Genomic DNA, 19,870 nt, shown 5'->3' on the forward strand with positions numbered 1-19,870 from the left:
CTCAATGATTTAAAATTTTTAACCGTTGCCATCTTATGTTTGTTAACAAATAAAATATTTGTAATTAATTCAAGCAAGGCTTTTGAAATAACTTTCAATTTTCACTTCTTTGCTTTGCTCTTGCAATAAATAATTCAGACATTGGGATGGTCGTCTAGTTTTTGCATGTGTAATTTGCTTTTGTTGGGAATATTGCTTCCTCATCAAGCATGGGGAGGGATCAGAAAAAAAAAGGAAAATATAGAAGAAAGTTTCGTGATGGCCACAACATACTAGTTTTAATTTGGGGAAGATAGAAAGGATATATTTATTTTATGAATCAATGTGAACTGAGAAGAAAATTATGCTGAACCCCCCAGATCGATATCAGTTTCTCTTTTTTTTTAAATGCAAATATTTTTAACTGACAGTTTGTTAATTTTAACGTTGCTATCCTACAATCACATGTCCCCAGAGTTTAACTATCAAAACTAGAAAATATGGAGTTTATCAGCGATTAAAATTGAACTTCTGAGCTGGATGGTTTAGCTTGTAGTTTTATTTGAATTCAGGCTCTGAATGATTGTTTCAGTGAAATTTGACAGTGATATGTGAATGTTTGGCGATAAGTAATGTATATTTGTAATTTGAAAGCAGATGAAATAAAGCACCAAGTACAATGACAAATACAAGGGCTGTTAGAAAAGTAAGGAACTTGTTTTTTGCAAAAACTAGATGAATGAATCAAAATGACCTTGAAACCGCTATCAGCGCATGCATGAAGTTTTTTTCCTATCAATAGTGTCAGTCGCTGGCAAACAGAGTTTGACTGACACAAAGTGTAGCACCCTCGTCTTTTTCTTTTTATTTCTAGAAAAATGACAGAATAATTGGAGCAAGACTACTGCATCACATTTTGCCAGAAACTGGGCAACAGCCAAGGGGAAGCCATTTGTTTGGAGGAAAACCAGACTCTTGTAGTTCAATAGGCTCCGTACTCTCCTGACACTCCTGTGCGACATCTGACTGCTCCCCAAACTCCAGAGGCGATTTAAAAGCTAGTGTCATTTAACTTAAAATTGAAAAACATGATGATAGCACCACACTACGTCAGTCAAACTGTGTTTTCCAAGTATGGCTTGATTAACAGAGGGAAAATTTTCATGCATGCGCAGAAAGGTGCTAAGTTGACTCATGCAAGCGCACTTATTCCATATCAGTCAGGCTTTCACCCAAAAAAATAAGGTCAGATAATTTTCTAACAGCTCTCTTATGTTAACATTTTAATGCAATAAATGTCTATACAGTTTGGCAGTTTTGATTTTTTACAGCTTGTTCCAGCATAAACTGTATTTTATGAGGTTGATGATCTGCTAGCATAGTTTTACTGATACATATCCTCTGAAAATTCAGTCCTGTCACCCAATGGAATTCATTGCTGAAAAAAAGTATAAGAAAAAAATTAAGAAATGGATCTCAACTGATTAGCTATATTTGAGAAGAACAGATGAACATTGGAAAGGAAAATGCATTTTAGGAGTTACAGGATAGAAAGTGTTGCAAGCAGAATGGTTTTTTAGGGGGGGGGGGGCAGAAAAGGACAATTGCCCCTTTCTAGCTGAGTAATTAATGTATTTACACTGGGGTGTGCTTAGAATTTTAGTGGCCCCAGACAAATCGCATTTCGTAGATTTTCAAATATCTTTACATAACCCAGTGTTGGTCCTGGGAGAAGGGGTGCGAAACATTTCAAATCATAACTGTTTCATTGCACTCAAGATTTTACTATGTAGAAGCTGCATTCTTAAAAGATGACCTGCTCAATAATAAATTTAGTAAAAAATGTTAATGAAAATTATGAAATTTCACTTCGTTCACTATTTATGATTACTTTAAATTACATAGAATACTCAAAAGCAGTTACTTATTTTGTGTTCTATATTAAAAGAAACCTACTTAAAATTTTGGGGTTTTGCTAGTTTAACCCGGCTAAAACTGGTTTTTGACGTCAAAAACCTAACCTTGGCTCTCACAGAATGTTTAAAGTTCTCATCATTAGCACAGCATGCAAGGTATTACATTCAAAATATTTTGATCTGGGGAAAAAAGATTATTTGTGTTGAGCAAGAAGTCAATTAATAACAATTGTGATCACACAAAGATATAAAATGTAACAATTAGGGTCATGCACAGTAACAGAGATATGGATTAATTTTGGAGTTACTACGAGAGTTCCTTTAATTATGGTAAACAACTAAATTACTTATTTACAGATAAAAATTTTACTTATACTAAAAAATATAAAGCTGTTTTTAAACAAAAAATAAAGTTAGCATGAAAAGAAAAATTATATACATACCCTTTCATTTTATCGAAATATATCACTCTTCCAGGAGCATAGAGTTTGGAATCCATTAATACTGATATCCCTTCATTATTCTGCTAACAAATTAAAAAAAAAAATGATATTTATGTTTGTATGAAGCATAACTTGTATTCAACAAAACAAATTTTAACTATTAAGAAATTCATATGTAGAAGTGAAAAAAAAGTGCACTCCTATGTAATAGATTTTTGAAGAATAAAGCAAATCATTCAATAAATATTAGTGTTAGCTTAGTTTTATAATTACTTCTATAACTACTAGAACTACTTTTTTACCCCTATTTCTGAAATAAATTTATTGAAATACTTTTACGCAAAATTGCTAATACATACACATTTAAAGAACAAATTAAATGCAAAAGTCAGTTTGGGCCTCCAATCTTATTTTTACAGCAAAAATTATTTTTTTTTTAAATAGAAATCAGAATCAGATACTTACAACAGTAGAGTTCATTTCTTCATCTCCTAATGATCTATTTTCATAGACTTCAGTTAAAACACGCTTTTGGGGTTTCTTAAAGCGCTTTTTTATATGATACCAGCAAGCTCTTGCTAAAATTTTGTACTGTAAAAAGAATGATAATTAAATTAGAGGCATTTCAATTACATGCAATTAAGAGCAATAAATTTTAATGCAAATTTTAAAACACAAGATTCAAACTAACTTAAAAAATTGAACCCTCTCGACATCCTAACGTTAACCTCTGGTGGCAGATAACAGGTTTGGGGGGCTTGTCACAATACATTTTTGAGGGTCCCTTTGTATGTCGCAGAATTATGTAAAACATTTATCATGTGCATTTAATTTTTCTCTTTCTTCATATATTCTTCTTTTTTATCGTTTATTCAGTGCCCTACGGTCGTGGAGGGTGGGGGCCCCTTGCAATTGCAAGATTTGTCACATTGTAAACTAAAATATCAGGGTCACACTTCAAATAGGGATATTTAATTTTAAAACATCCACATTTTTTTTTTTTTTTGTCTAAGTAGCAGCATCACTCATTCATGTAAAATACATATGAGGCAGTGAGAAGCAAAGGGATGCAAGTAAGTGGACATTTTTAAGTTTTGAGTAAAACGCATTTAAAGACAAGACATTGGCTTTCATTGAAAATTTGTTCTAAATCATGCTGTATAAGAGAACTTACTAGGGCTACTAGTACTATATCTTGCCCCAAGACAGAGGAGAGGTTCACTTATCACTTTACTGGTTATCCCCAAATTTTTAATTATGCCAATTTCATACCTTTGTTTCTAATTGCCTCATATGAAATCTAAAAACCTCTGTCCCTATGTCTCATTGTCAACCAATTGGTGCTAAGAAGAAAAATTAACTCCTTATTTGTTCTGCTTAATGAAGTTTTGGGTGAGGTAAGCACAGCTATTTATTTTCTCATTCCCCTATACATTTCATGTACATGCTTAAAAATTAATAGATTTCCTAAAAGATTGAAAAAAATATATTGGATTTACTGAGGTTTAAAAAAAGTATAAATGAAAACAAAAACATGAGCCCAATTTTAAACAGCATTTTGTGTTCATTAAATGGTATAAAAAAACTTAATTTTTTTACAATACAGTTTAGTTATTTGGTTTGTTTTATTTTGGAAGTTCAAAATAATGTAGAATGTAAAAAATGTTTAGAAATCCCATGAAATTAATCACAGAAAGATCAATTGTCTAGAATCAATTTCACTAGGAAGTGGCGACTGAATGTGTTTAACAGAGCAAAAGACCATTAACACTGGTGTAAAAATTATGCACCCTTTGATAACTAACTTAGGATAGGGGAGAGGGGGAGCACATGTGAACAAAAACGACATTTTTCTATCATTTTCATTATTGATTTGAGATAAAAAAGAAAAAGGTGCTAAATATGATAAATCAAACATTTGCTAATATTTTCATGCAGTTATCCACCTTCTACAAGAGGAAACTCCAACCTAAAAATTAATTTTAAAATATGTTACATTTTGTTCACATCTGCCCCGGTGGGGGGGGGGGGGCAGTTGTAAACACACCTGGGGCACAAGTGAACAGATACATAAATGGTATAAAATGCACCTAAGCATATCTTTAAGTACTCTTTATTACACATTAATAAACACAATGAAAAGATAAATATTGAGTACATAATAAATTAACTTGATTCAACGAACATTATAGCCTTCAAGTTTTACAGAAAAAGAAACTGAAGAAGCAGCTCGATATGTGCTACCTAAAATTGTAGGTGGGGGTAATTTTAGCAGAATATCATCAGTGTTTACCATCGATGTATCATCTGTTTCTGGAAATACAGAGGTTTCATTCTTCTGCTTCCTCATGAATTTAACATTTGCTTCATCACTCTCCATTTTCTCGATACGGCCAACATAGTGAATTTTTGTCTTTTTTGAAGTGAATTCTACGAGGACAAAGTCAATAACAGCTAAATTTTCTGGTGCAAGGTTGACTTCAGCACAAATTTCTTGATGGCTACTCTCTTCAAAGCTAATGTCGAACTCGGAGTCACTGACTATAACCTTTGACTGCTCCTTTTTCAACAGTTCAGCAAGTTCTAACTTTCTTTTCTTTGCAACTCTTTCACATTTTATCTTCATTTTCTCTGCCTTTTCTTCCATAGCTTTGACAACGTCTTTTTCGGGGGTGTCTGTCAAAATTCTTGATTTTCTTTTTTGACGCTGCTTACTTTTCCCTAGAGTGGAATCGTGAAATTCTATTCCAGGCAATGGTCTCAAACATTCTGGGGTAGTACTTGAATGTGCATTGCAGCTGGTGGAGGCATCCTCAGGATTAACTGGCATTAAGCTTGTTATTTGAATTGGGATGAAATCAGCGTCAGTAAAAGCAAGCCGAGATAACGGCCAAATTCCTGGTTTAGAAAAGCCTGATTTAATATTTTTGGATGTAAAGGCTGCTGGGAAAGCTGGTGAAGAACACTGACCAATTTCATATATAGTTATTCTTTTTCCTGGGTGTAATGTCAACCAGTCATTGAAAGAAGTTTTCAGTGCAGATTTAAAGGGGCCATAAACACCTACATCCAAAGGCTGTAAGCGATGTGAACAATGAGGGGGGAATGTAAGGAGTACTATTCCATTCTCACGACAAAATAATATTACATCCAAACTGATATGACTTTCATGATTATCAAGTAGAAGCAAAACAGGATTTGCTGCGGTACAGCGGGAGTATTTTTGGAAGTGTTTTACAACTTCTAGGAAGATATCTGAACTCTAAGCTTTCTGATGGTGCTCCATTTAAGAAAATATCTTTGTATCTTTTTCTTGAGAATACAAAAACAGGAGGTACAGTGTTTCCCATTGCATTAACTATACCACAAAATGATACAAGTTCACCTCTCTCGCCTGAAACATTTTGTCCAACTTGTTTCTCTCCACAAACCGCGATCACTGTTGGAGCCTCCAACACAGTCGCGATAGAGATGATACTAACTTCAATTATTAAAATTTTTAATTATTCAATGTTTCTTAATTAGCCTAATCAAATAAAAAAATTAAATAATTTTTGAAATTGAAATAACTAAAAAAAAACAGTATGGGGCACATGTAAACAGTTCACACCTGCCCCTACATAGTGTGTTCACATGTGCCCCATATAACAACTTAAGCCTAATCTGATAAAAAACAATATTTCTTTCAAATTTTTTTAAAAAAATAGAGTACAAAAACTTACTTTATAAATCCCATTTCAAAATGAATAAAGTTCAAATCACAATAAAGATAGTGTTGAATGTGTTTTTACTCTGAGAACTGGAACATGAAAGTTTACTGGCACCTTCCAAAACAGAAATTATTATGATAACTAAAAAACAAAATGGTTGAGATCTTTGAAATTTCAGGCAGTATACAGTACTACTGCTGCCATCAACATGAATTTTTTTCAGAATTCTTTCCTCATGTTATCTGGATAAAATATGGTTTGTTCACATGTGCCCCCCTCTCCCCTACATATGGTATATCAGCATTTTGATTTTTTTCCAAGTTCTAGTGCAAAAAAGGAAATGCCTGTAAACAAACCTGAGATATCATGCATAATATCATGTTCCCAAATAAAAGAAAAACTGCAGTCTGAAATTCATTGTGAGTGAAGTCTATAAATATCAATGACAGACTTTTTCTTATCATTTCAGTCGTAGTACACAATAGTGTGTTTTATAGTTTAAAAAAATAAAAAAAAATAGCAAGATTACTTTAAAAAAAGAAGATAATATGCACTAAGTACACAGTAAACTACCGGTTTTCCACGGAATAGGGTGGCATGGTAACCGCAGATAAACGAAAACCACGGATAATCCGAATAATAGGGAAAAAAGGGTACTAAGTTAAAGTATATAATGCAATTATTTTATAGAATACCTAGTTATTCCACGAAATAACTGATAGTGTCTGTTAAAGTATGTAATATGTTATTAATTTGACACTCTAACTAGTTATTCTATGAAATAACTAGGTATTTTATAAATTAACTAATGAGAGACAGTTAAAGTGTAAAATAAACAATTTATCTACAATGAAATAACTAGGTATTTTATAAATAAACTAATGATGAACAATTAAAATAGAAAAGAAGCAATTTATCTAATTTATACAGGGTAAAAATGGTGTTTATGGAAACGTACCATAAAATCATTTCTTACAACAAGGATTACTAAAATGACACTTCGAATTACAAAGAACATTATTTCTAACACAAACACATTTTTTGTTGACACACTGGGTTTTACAGGAACAGAACATTTTTGGGGTAACACAGGAGTGGAAGGTAAATGTATCTGTTGTGCAAGATAAATGATATAGATTATTTTACACTTTAATGGGCTGCAGATCGTTATTCTGTGAAATAACTAGTTAAACCATGAATTACTAGAGAGTTTTACACTTTACAGGACATGAGCAGTTAATCCATGGAATAACTAGGTATTCTATAGAAAAACGGATTTCATACTTTAACGGTAACATAAACAATAAGCTAGAACATATGAATAACACTCACACACATACATTTAATTTATAGTTAGAAACAGGGCTGCGGAGTCGGAAGAGAAATGGCCGACTCCAACTTCGACTCCTGGATTTTGAAACGTCCGACTCCGGCTTAGTTATTTAGTTTTTCAAATCTCCACCCTCATGGGAAGGGGGAAAAACCACTAAACAGAGATTCCTTTTTATGAAATTTTTGCGTTGTATTTTACTATAAACTTAAGATGCATACAAAGTTAGAAATTCAATTTGAAATCAAATCAAATTATCCAATATTTGCGATTAAAGTAAAATTACTTAAAAATCCATTTTTTTTTTTTTTTTTTTGAACCGGGAAAGGATTAATATGCTCCCCTTTTATTTTCAACAAATAGAAGTTGATCAAATCTTGTACTTTCAATTTTTGAAAGCTGTAACTTGAGAGAAAAAAAACTTTTTTGCTAAGTCAAAAACTTTTTTTAGAGGGGGCGGCCCCCTCCCCGTCCTGGATGACACCCATCTTGTGGGTAACAACTCAACTTAATTTCAGAGTTTATAAAAATTGTTGTACTTTAATTCTGAAAAATTTCCCGAATAATAAATCTTAAATTTCATCTTAAAAATTTCAACAAAAATATTGCACTATATTGTGGGAAGAGGTCGGGTACATGTACGTCTGGAGCAAATTTCACTTAAAATGCGGCGGTATACAGCTTTGTATGAAAAGCTTTTATTATACCTACATTTCTTGGTTCAATTTTTAATTTTAATTTTATTGGCAGCTTTAGAATTAACCTTAATAAGAAGATTTTTGGATTAACTACAATTATTGAGTGTTGTAACCAAGAAATCATGTACTGATTTCATTTTGAACTTTTTTAGTGAAAACCAAGCTTTCTCAGATGAAGTCTTTAGATTTCAAAAAAAAAAAAAACATTTATATTTTATCGGATCTTTTGGATTTGCGCTTTTGGCCAAGACAACACTTATTTGAGTTTACCAAGCACCCTCAGAAGTAACCCAACTTGCTTCAGCGATTCATAATTCCTTTTTTAATATTTTATAACTGAGATCGAGGTAAAAAATGTATTATTATTTTTATTTGAAAGTGATTACTTAGAAAATGTTAAGCAACAAATCCATTTGCTGACAGTTTTTATAAGTGAAAAAACAAGCAAACTAGGTGATGGTGTAGACAGAGTCTATTACAGAATGTTCGATAAACAAGCAAGCCAGTTGGTTGCCAATGACAGTTATTTTGTTTTTATTGGGCCTTAATACATGTAATCAAATCAATTGGTAGTCAGTTTTTTTTTTAATGCAAGGAGAGTCAGTAAAAATTAAAGAAAAAAAAGAAACCCGGAGTCAGACTCGGCATCTGTTCGAATGACTCCGACTCCTTTACCCTAAAATCAGTCCGACTCTTCGACTCCGACTCCGCAGCCTTGGTTAGAAATATTGTTACATTGCATCTACTAACACTAAACAACACTTACAATGTAAAAGATAAACATATGTAAAATTTAAAAATGAACAATAATACAATCATACGCTTAAAAAACATTTGTTGATCAATAAAATTTTTTTAAAAAATTGTGAAAAAACCCGCGAATATTCCGAATTGCAGAAAACCTGATCGCTGATAATCGGGAGTTTACTGCAAATAGTAAGTTTCTTACTTGAACTTATAGAATAAGTACTCAAGTAAGTACTTATTCTACTTATTTATTACATTAAAGATGAAGTAGGATAATTGTCAATGTGGATACTATTTTATTTAATTTTGAACACAAGTTTACTCAAATTCCTCTCACAAAAGTCAAAATCTGCATACATCAAACTAGAAAATTCTTGTAGTTTGTTTCTTTTGTGTTTAGATGGACGTTTTTCATAATATAATCACTCACCTTCGGAACATCAGTATCTTCTAATGCTTTAATCAGCTCAGTTCTTAGGACTTTGCAAGACTCCGTGTTAAGACAGGGAACTGCATCATCCCCAACAACAACAGAAAGAACAAAATTCAAAGTTTCTGGAATCCCCTCTGATGAAATAGCTGCCATTGGAGCATATATATAGCACTGCAGATCAGGATATCTTGGTTTTAACAAAAGACCAAGAAGCGAAGCAATACTTCCTCCCAAACTATGTCCAGTTAAGACCAGAACATATGTTGGATTTTCCATGGTTGCAGTTTCCAATACACCGAGGTCATTTATTTTCTTCTGCAAGCATAAAGCACTTCTGAGGAACCCCCTGTGGCATTTGAACTTTGAATCACTCGTATGTGATGGAAAAGGCTGAACTTCTGCGTCGATATCCGTCACCAAATCGGAAAATGACATCGTTCCACGTATTGCAATGACGATCGATTTTTTTGCATGATCAATAACAATGTAAAATGCAGGTTCATAAATACAGTTTTGGAAGGATGAGTATAAAATGTCAGACTCTGAGAATCCTGTAATTTTTTGCACAGCAGAAAAATTACAGTAGCAACAGTTGTCTAATCTGGAATCATTTTGTGAACTGAAACTCCTCAAACAACACCTAAAATAAAAGAGTAGAATCCTTAGAAACCATTCTTTCCAAATGATATTTGCAAAGATAATCAGACAAAAGAATTTTTTTTTTTTTGGAAGAATAAAAATAAAAGCTATTTCATCACTTCCAAAATCTGCAATAAGATTGTGCTATGTAATTTTCTAATAACTTTGAATAGCTTGCAAAGCAACATCCGCCTATGCGATGCATTAACAAAACTAATTTACAATAAAATATTTTCATTTGTTTTCTAGACTTTTTTTGGCTTTTCCACCAATTTATCAAGTTTTTCAAATTTGTAACGTATCTCATATACGTAAATAAAAACAAATAAATGGAAATTTAAACAAAAATGAAAATTTCAGTCGATGATTATAAACATTGATGCATATAAATAGGAATAAATTAAATATCTTCACCCTGTCATTTAGATCTCAGATATGGGCAAATACTATAGAGCTCGAATTAATTGGGACAAAGCTATTATTTTGCAGACTTTCAAGTTGATTGCCAGCAAGTTTCAGCATGTCCCACTAAGCTATGCTATCTGTCTTAATGCAATCTGGTTGTCAGTTTTGGTTACTTAGAACTGGTTTATATCAGAAATCATGAATATCGAATAATTATTCAGATTGTTTCTTTGAGGAGAGAAAATTATATTTTGCATTTGTTCATTTTAGTACACACTACAAAGGGATATAACTCCTTGAAAGTAAGGAACTATAATCGTATTTAACAGTGTCAAGCATCTATAGCTGCAAATAACAGAATTTTTTAAAAAATACTAAGCACTTTTCATAATGCACTCAAAATGACAAAATAACTTTTCTGTGTCAGAACGGACAATTTAAGTATTCCTGTAGTTTTCAATTATTCCAAGAAAAAGACTTCTCAAACGAAGAAAAGTGCAGCTCAAGTGATGTAGAGAATGTTTTATCATTATGTAGCTTACAATCATCAAGTTGAGTGTTGAAACATGCATATTTTTCTTAATGGGAAAGTTTAGTTTGAAATGACTTGAACACACTTTTCTTCGTTTGAAAAGTCTTTTTCTTGGAATAATTGAAAAATTCAGTTTTCGGCGAATAAACTCGAAGTCATTTATGTTTCTACATAAAAATATGCGCAGACGATTTTTTTTCTTTTTCTTTTTTTTTTTTGACAGTGAAAAGTATTTCTTTTAGTTGACATTTTATTGTTTTTATTTATTTTAATAAGTGCATTAATTAATTCATTAAAACATTTTTTTTGGCAACAGGGGAAAAAGAGATGTTTTTTTTGATATGATGTATTTATTTTAATAAGCTTATTAATTTTAATTATTTTTTCGTTTTGAAAGCTGCTAAAGATTTTTTTAAATAGAAAAAAGTGTATTAGCTGCTTTGTTTAAAAGGTGCTGCTATTTTATTTGTTCGTTTTTTTTTTGTTTTTTTATTTTTTTTTTTAACACATCAAAATTTTTAAGATGAGTGAGGAATATTTTATTCCTAGAAATTAGCTTAAAATATTAAAAAAATATGTTTGAAACAATTTGCGATTTTAGCTATTTTTGAGAATATTGATCAGGTACTAGAAAGTAATATGGGTATACAGGAAAGTAGGCTTGTATAGTTCTAGACGGAACTTCTTGGTTTTTTTTTTTTGTTAAATCACACATTTTTATTTAACCAATAATCTTCTTGTAGTTGTAGAAAATAATTATAAATTTCTTTCCTATTTGATACACAAAACTATAATGTTTACCCTCTAATATAATTTAAAATCAACATACGCATCAAAAGCATTTTTAATGATTTTGACTAATCAAATTCAAAGTTAGAAAGGAAGTAAAAAGATAACATTTCAGAAACTATTATTGAAATTCTTATTGTTTGTACTCACCTTGGAGATATTAATCTACACAAAGAACATGGATGAATAATCTTTAAAAAGGCAAGCCAACCATAGGTACTTTTTGCTATCCTCAAAAAGTATAAAGCATTTGTCATTGTCATCCATGATGGAGGAGAAATACCTATGAGAAAAACAAACGAAATATGTCTAGAAAAGTATAATAAAATTCTCAATAAACAATAAGTTACAGTCTGACCACCAATAATAGGGAAAGGCAAACAACCAATTTATAGGCGGAAATGAATGTATCTATTAGTTTACAGGGGTGTTACTTTGTTTTTTACAGATGTGCACTTTTGCCTCTTAATTATTTAGACGCAGTATTTTAATAATAACAATGATGATAGCAATAATTTTTTTAGTCTAAACTACATTCAATCGATATTCTCACAACAAAAATTATCTAGTTCTGTTTTTTTTTACAACATAATTTTGATCTTACCATTTTGCTTTAACATTTATGGATGAAATGAAAACATTTAATTTTCTTTTTGTTGTTTCCATAGAAACTTTTTGTTTCCCTTCATTTTATTTTAGAGAATGCAATAAATTATTAAAGCACCAGTAACATCATATCACGTATAAACAGTGTTTCACTGTATATTCAATATTCATATGGTTTCTCCAAATTTGAATTTGCACAAATATTTTTTACTTTACTATTTATTTATACATGTTATTTTATTATACATGTATAGCCTCTATTCATTAAACTTTAATTCTGCAAATTTTCTATTTTATAAGATTTTTCTTGGATGTAAAAAATTCATTGTAAAACAACTTCCAACTCTTTTTAACAATTTTGGTAAACTTTACTTACCTAATTTCTTACATTATTTCTTTCAATACATCTGATGAACTAGAATCGTTATCAATAAACTAGATTTTTTTTTCCTATTCACTTCACTATCCAAAATTTGTACATGGCTAACTGTCGGTGTCATATACTTTTAAAGTAACTCCATATAATATGATATGAAATTGTTTTTAAATTCTGATACTTTTATTTACTCTGTGTTTCTTACTAAAAACTTAAAAGTTTATAATTATAAATCTGTATCAACAAGGTAAAGAGCACTAAGTCACAAAAACATGTTTTAAGATGTGTTTTAAATAAAGGGGGGGGGGACCTTCTAACCATACAAAAATATTTTATTTTCAAAACATATTCAAAAGTGTAAGTATTTTTTGCTTGAGATTTTTATTCTTCCCAAAATAATAGACGTACTATTTCCTAACTAAAATAACGAATTAAAATAAATAAAAAAAATGATTATTAAAATTAAAATTATGATTAACTAATTGAGAGTATTAGAGGTACAAATAACTTCAAACTTTCAAAATAATTGAAACATTTAAAGGACATAAAAGAGTTGAAATTTCAAGCACAGCAAAGCAATTTTTGATGAAGCATGTGTTTGATTGTGACATGTTTCCAAAACAAAGTATTTAACCTATACGAGGTTGAAACAAAGAAAATTCAATTTAAACATAAATGATTTTCAGTAAAAATTCATAAAAATAATTTTAATCTTCAAAATAGATCTCAATTTTGTAAACCAAAAAAATATTAATAAGAGATAATAATTTTCAGAAAATTGTCTTTAATCAAAGTATCAATTTAAGAACCACATACAAACCTTTTAATATCACAGGATTAACCTCTAAATTAAATGCTATGTTTTTTCTTCTCTTCTCCACAGAATGTTTGGCACTTAGTGAAATAATACCAGCTAATGTATCAGTGGGTACAAGATCCACTTCCTATTTCAAACATTTAGGAAACATTTCATTAGAATTTAAAAATGAAAGTGTATGTTTAATGCACAAGCACAAAAATATAGAAGACAATTCTAGTATAGAATTAGTGGGACGATTTCCCTGCTTTTTCAAAGTATGTTAATAGAAATAAAACAGTTGGTGATCCGTTGATTCGGACTACCATGAAATAGAATTCTGTAGTTCGTGGGACCCAGTGGTCGACATCATCATTAATGAAATATTACAAGTAGTGTTAGCCAGTTTTGAAGGTTCAGAGCAATAGTGAATGAATGATTTAAAATCAATAATATTTAACATTATAACCAGATTTTTTTACGACTGCAATCTGTACTGAATTTGCTATAATTGTAAACAATTGCATCAGTAATTGCTGATGTAATTTGGTAATAGCATAAGGCAAATTAGATTTTCCCTTCTTTAATAAGCACATAGCTTAAAAATTTATAATAATTTCTCTTTCAGTTTATAATTATAGTATGGTCTTGAAAGTCTGAGGTAATTGGGGCTCATGCCACCTCGAATGACTGAAAACTCGAGTTAAAGAAAACATTTTGAAAAAGAAAATGTTTGTCACCAAATATGATCTAATTTTTAAATTCAAAGTTCATGAAAATTACACTAAAAAATAAAGGAGGGGCTAGAATTGCCAACATTGTTCAGTGGGGAGAATAGTAAAACTTGACTTAAATGTAAGCTGCGAGAAATGCAAAACACTAAACAAAATATTGAACTATTTAGATTAAAAAACAATCTGACTTCCAATTGAGAAGTTATTTGCTCTTTTCAAAGTACAGTGGATCATTGATTTTATCCAGATCGGTTGGGACCAAGGCAGATCCAGTAAACAAAAAATCTGAATGATTGGACAGCTTTGAAAAACAACTATCGTAATTTACTACTGCATATTTTATCATATACAGATTGGCATGCTTAGAAGTTGGTGTTTTTCTTTTTCATTCTATTTTTTACAATATTAATTCGAAGTGCAAAACAGCACACAGACATGATTACACACAATACTTGCACAATAAAGTAGGGTGAAGCTAAAAGCACGAAGTTGCAAGGTACTCACTGCATTTAGTATTAACAACTGAGGGCTGGAAAGTTATAAACGTGCACTCATGACACTAACCAGGAAACCATATGAGATTAAAAATATATAAAAACCTTAATAAGTAGCAATCAAAAGAGCACACTGAAACATGTTTTTGGATGCATAAATTATTTGCCCTTGTGTCTCTGTCATCCCATCATGAGGTCTTAAAGTGCCGATATTTTCAGAAAAGTCGTAAAATTTGGCGGGTTTTGGTGAGTAATGAAAGACATGTTTCATATGCTTTACATTGGATGTCCTGCCACATGCAGACAGCTTTCAACTACTCGCAAAGTCTGTAAATATGGTGCTATTCTCAAAATTTTAGCAGACTTAAAGGCTTTTTTTCTTGATAATGGGGAACAAGGGCAGATAATTTTTGCATCAAAACAAGTCTCAATATGCTATTTTGATTTCTATATATTTATTTTTTTTCTTCATTATCACATTTTTTTTGTTTTTAGAAAATTTATCTAGTAAGAAAAGTCTAAAATTTTATCACAATCTGATAACATCTTTTACTTCTGAAGGTTTGATAAAATATTGACATAAAATGTAATTTACAAACACGACAGCAAATTCAACTTTTCGAAATTTAATATTATCATAAGTCTTATTCTAATACATTTTATCACACTTTAAGGGGAAACCAGTTTAGAAGGCCGAAATTTGAATGTTTTTCGTGAATTTTTTAACACATTTTTTGTAAGAAATAATCAGAATTTGTTTAAACTTGGAAGATATTTTATTCATCATTTGAAGTACACGTTGTAACATTTTTATGTCATTTTCACCAGAAATAGTGGAGTTAGAAGATGCTGTCCATGGGCGGTCGCCAGCAGAGCTTGTTGCTGGGGGGCATTACCGAAGATGTAAATTTTTAGCCATTTACATTACAATTTTTCTTTCACTAAGCATATAAACCTTATTGTAATCAAAAAAGTTGAAAATTGCATTTTTTGAGGTGTCTGATCACAATGTTATGTTTTTCTACCCCCCCCCACCCCCACACATTTCTTGCATTAAAAACTTTTTTTAATTAATAATATCATCCCGGAGTTAGGTTCACATAGAGTATAATTGCACAAATTTTCAGAATAACTGGTCAATAACTCTTTGAGCTTAACTGCCCACCAGTTGAAAAAAACTTTGTTCCAAGAAAAACGCATTTGAAAAAATCTGCTGTGAACGTTTTTGAATCTTTAAAGTCACTGAAGTGCTCACAGCATCAATACTAATCGTAATTTTTCAACAAATTCTTGAACAGTTTTACTAACATTTTATGACATAAAAAAGTGGATGTTTTGACCCATCTAAACTTGATTCCTCCATTAAAAAAAAACTTTCTTTTGGGATTTAAAATCAATTTCATGAACCAAACACTTGTTGCAGAATGTTAAACCTTTTTTGAAATTGTTGCAAGGTACTTACATTCAAAAATGAGGCTAAAAATGATGAAATTTCTACATAAACCAACTCATTCTCTTCTCCAATATCTGCACAGCAGCAAAAGAATTTCAGCCTATATGTGGTTCAAGAAAAAAGTTAGTATTTTTATATTTCTGTAGTAAGTAAAATTCAGAACTATTTCCATTTAAAACATAACTACTGTTCAAATTTTTCCAATTTTATGTTGGTTCAAGTGGTGTTTGTAACGATAATAAATATTGCAAATGCAATTAAAAGTGTGTCAAAGTTCAACCTATGTTTCAAAGAACCAGCATTGACCTAATTATTTCTAAAATTTACGAGTAGAACATAACTTAAACACTGCAAACATAATTGGTTAATTCAATATATGATGTTTATTATGCTTGAATATAATTATGCCTTGTTTACATAAGGCAAAAATTGAAATAAATAAAAATGTTTTGAATGCATCAAAAATGCCATTTTTACTACTTCCTAAATATTTTCACACAGCATTTAGCTAAAATTGACATCAAATCAGCCTCTGATAGGTTTGACACAAAATGGTGTTCTAAAAATCACGCGGTGTAATTATTTTGACTTTCAACTAACATATTTTTTACACTTTTTAGTCAAGCAATCTGATTCAATGAGAAATTTATGTTTTTGAAATTTTAAAGAAAATTGAAGATAAACAGAGCATATTCAATCAGTACATGTTAAACAGAAGAACAAAAATTTACCCATTATATTTTGAGATTCTCTAAGTATACTGTGAATGTAAAACAGACAAATGTCTAAATCATATCAGTTATCTAATTCAATTTTCCCATGCCCTACTTAGGGAATCTATACATATAATAAAATAAGATGTTTGTGTGTGTGTGTGTGTGGGGCGCGCTTCCCGGGAAAACGGTAAGGCCTAGAAAGATGAAATTTGGTATACAGGTGCTGTTTTTGCCGAAGATGTGCACCTCGGGCTTCGATTTTTGATATTTTAATTAGAAAAAAAGTTATTTAATGTTTTATGTGTTTTTTTTGCACATTTTAGTACTTTTTACCTCACAGACCCTGAACCAATCGCACCACGGAAATATTTTTTGTACTATAGTGTAGGAAATTTAATTTAAAATATGATGAATGAAAATTTTTTGAAGATAGAGCAACTTTTGTATTTTTTATAAATTTTTGAAAAAACCTTTAATTTGAATTTTTTTCTGGATTTTATTTTTTCTAATATCATCCTGCGAGAAGAATCAAAGCCTCATTTCTACAATTTAAGTTGGTAATAGTAAAAACATTTTGCCCTCTTCAGAAGAAAAAAATTCTTAAAAACACGCAATAGTTTTTTTTTTACAATTTTTTTTTAATGCTGAACACATCGTGTCTTTCCACGCATCGGTCGAAAAAGCGTTCTTCAATCTTTTATGCCTCTGACGTCACTACTTGGATTTCGATTCGATATTTACGCTGGAATCTTAATCGCAAACAATGTTAATCTTTTTTTCTTTTTACTATAGGGTCTGGTGGGGGAAAGTGGTCAATGGGGTAAAGTGGTTATACGTCAAATAAATGGCTATAACTTAGAAAAAAATGTTCGAATGAATGTGAAAATTTTATTTTAGAGTAGGGCAGTTAGAAACTACATTTTGAACACAAAATTTTACAGCTGGAAAAATTTTATTTGGTTAAAAAAAATATTTTGTATGAATATGAAATATTTTAAAAACTAAACACCTGTTTTACCTTGGAAAATTTTGTTTGTTAGGTTTATGAACAGATTGACTGCACAGGAAGCTTCCTACATGTCTCAAGAACTCTTACTCCTTAGCAGTTAGCTGATTCTATTTTGGATAATTTTTTAGAACAATTTAAGTAAGATGGGGTAAAGTGGTCATAATATTAGGCTTAACGAACATTGTTCTTCTAAAGTCACTTAATCTTTAAGTATATGGCAGATTTAAATTAAACATTAATTTCGCCTAATTTGTATATTTTTTACAGTAAACGGGGTTGAATATACGATTATATGCGCATGCATACGCGTATACTCGTGCAGGCACGTTAGATATACTCATTCACATAAATGCACCAATAAATACGTATGTGGGTATCTGCAAGTATTTTTTTATCTATACAGATAGACATTCAACTGTACACGTATATATTCGCTTATACTCATATATATGTACAAACACTTGTATACTCAAACAGACACGTATTACACGTGCGTACTACTTGAGTAAACATTTGCGTACAAGCCTATGATATACATGTATAGGACGTGAGTTCAAATTCTTGAGCAAATTATTAAGAGTGTTAGAGGGGTGGATAAGAAGCAAGAATCATAAGGAAAATATGGTCACAAACACAATGCCAACGCGCTACATGCACACAAAGCCAGAAACTGATGGATGCAAAACTGAACACAAATTTATTACACAAATACAATTTCACCCAACGTTTCAGGTCTTAAGAGAGTTTTAAAAGGATTAATGAAATTTGTGGCCTGCAATTGCAATACCATGCGTTGCAATCACGAATCACTCTCTGTTGCAATAACAATACTCTTGAAAAACTTTCATCAGTCGCTGCGTTTTTGTTGCGATGCGTGTATTAGAGCTACTACAGACCGTAATTTTTAACAACTGCTTTAAATATTTCTTAAACTAAAAGGTTGGGGAAAATTATCTTTGTGCAACAAATTTGTGACCTGTTTTGCATTCATCAGTTTTTGACTTTGTGTGCATGTAGCGGGTCAGGGACCATAAGTTCTTTATGATTCTTTGCTTCTTATCCTCCTCTCTCTCACCTCACACCCCTTAGATTTTTGCCCAAGAGCTTGGATTCACTCTGTAAGCATACATGTATATAAGCGTATATACTCGTACATACATACATGTACTGGTATATACACGTAAATGTACGTATATACATCTATACAGGTACATAATCGTGTTTACACGTATACATACGTATATACTCGTACTTCCATACATATATACGTGAGTAGACACGTACAAACACGTGCAGGATGTATCCCGGAATTAACTCTTATATACATACACTTATATATGCGTATATACGTTTACTGTACACATAAATATGCAAGTATTCACGTATATACTCAAGATACAAGTGCATGCACACATATCATGTTCGTTTATACACGCATATACTCGTATATGGACGTGCCACGTATATACTCATGTAGACACGTATATACTTGCGTAGGCACGTGCATGCATGTATTTGAAGTATGCATGTATCTACTGATATGTGAACGTGTTAACTCATGTTTACACGACACGCATATACTCGTGTATATACACATATACTCGTGCATACACTCATATACTCGTGCATACACTCATATACTCGTACATACACACATATACTCGTGCATACAATTTTAACTATAAAAATAAAACCGAAATATACAAATATTAGGGTTATTTATTATGTTTTTGCACCTCTTTTCAACTATGAGTGCTTTACCCCATGCTATGACCATTTTCCCCCACCCCATGGGGTAAAGTGGTCATAAAAACATAGGGAAAAGAAAGTGTTATAAAAATATTTAAATCGATAATTTTTTCCTAAAATTCAATGTACCGTGTTCTTTAATAATGCAATGTAAAATAACAAGGAAAAAAATTGAAGTGTTTAAGACATTTATTGTGTTTACTATCTGCCAAAGTTGAAAACCTACGATTTTATGACCACTTTACCCCACCAGACCCTATAGCTTACTTCTACATTTTATGACGTGATGACCACGTGCTTTTCCGGCAGTGCTTGC

The 19,870-nt window shown here is 31.1% G+C and overlaps 1 protein-coding gene across 3 annotated transcripts in view; it reads right to left on the reverse strand.

The window, feature by feature from the left end:
* Window positions 1-666: 666 nt before the first annotated feature.
* Window positions 667-19,870, reverse strand: part of LOC129217487 (diacylglycerol lipase-beta-like) — a 40,593-nt gene continuing 21,389 nt past the window's right edge. For 2 of the 3 annotated variants that reach the window (XM_054851794.1, XM_054851795.1), the window contains 7 exons: window positions 16,090-16,180; window positions 13,424-13,547; window positions 11,772-11,904; window positions 9,254-9,896; window positions 2,804-2,929; window positions 2,339-2,421; window positions 667-1,417 (listed from right to left, as the gene is read on the reverse strand). In XM_054851794.1, coding sequence (XP_054707769.1) covers window positions 1,279-1,417; window positions 2,339-2,421; window positions 2,804-2,929; window positions 9,254-9,896; window positions 11,772-11,904; window positions 13,424-13,547; window positions 16,090-16,180 — 1,339 coding nt within the window. In that variant the 3' untranslated portion in view covers window positions 667-1,278. The remainder of the gene's footprint in view (window positions 1,418-2,338; window positions 2,422-2,803; window positions 2,930-9,253; window positions 9,897-11,771; window positions 11,905-13,423; window positions 13,548-16,089; window positions 16,181-19,870) is intronic. The other variant, XM_054851796.1, reaches the window with a different exon arrangement.

Source organism: Uloborus diversus, chromosome 2 (genome assembly GCF_026930045.1).
Source record: "Uloborus diversus isolate 005 chromosome 2, Udiv.v.3.1, whole genome shotgun sequence".
In the NCBI taxonomy this organism is placed as follows: domain Eukaryota; kingdom Metazoa; phylum Arthropoda; class Arachnida; order Araneae; family Uloboridae; genus Uloborus; species Uloborus diversus.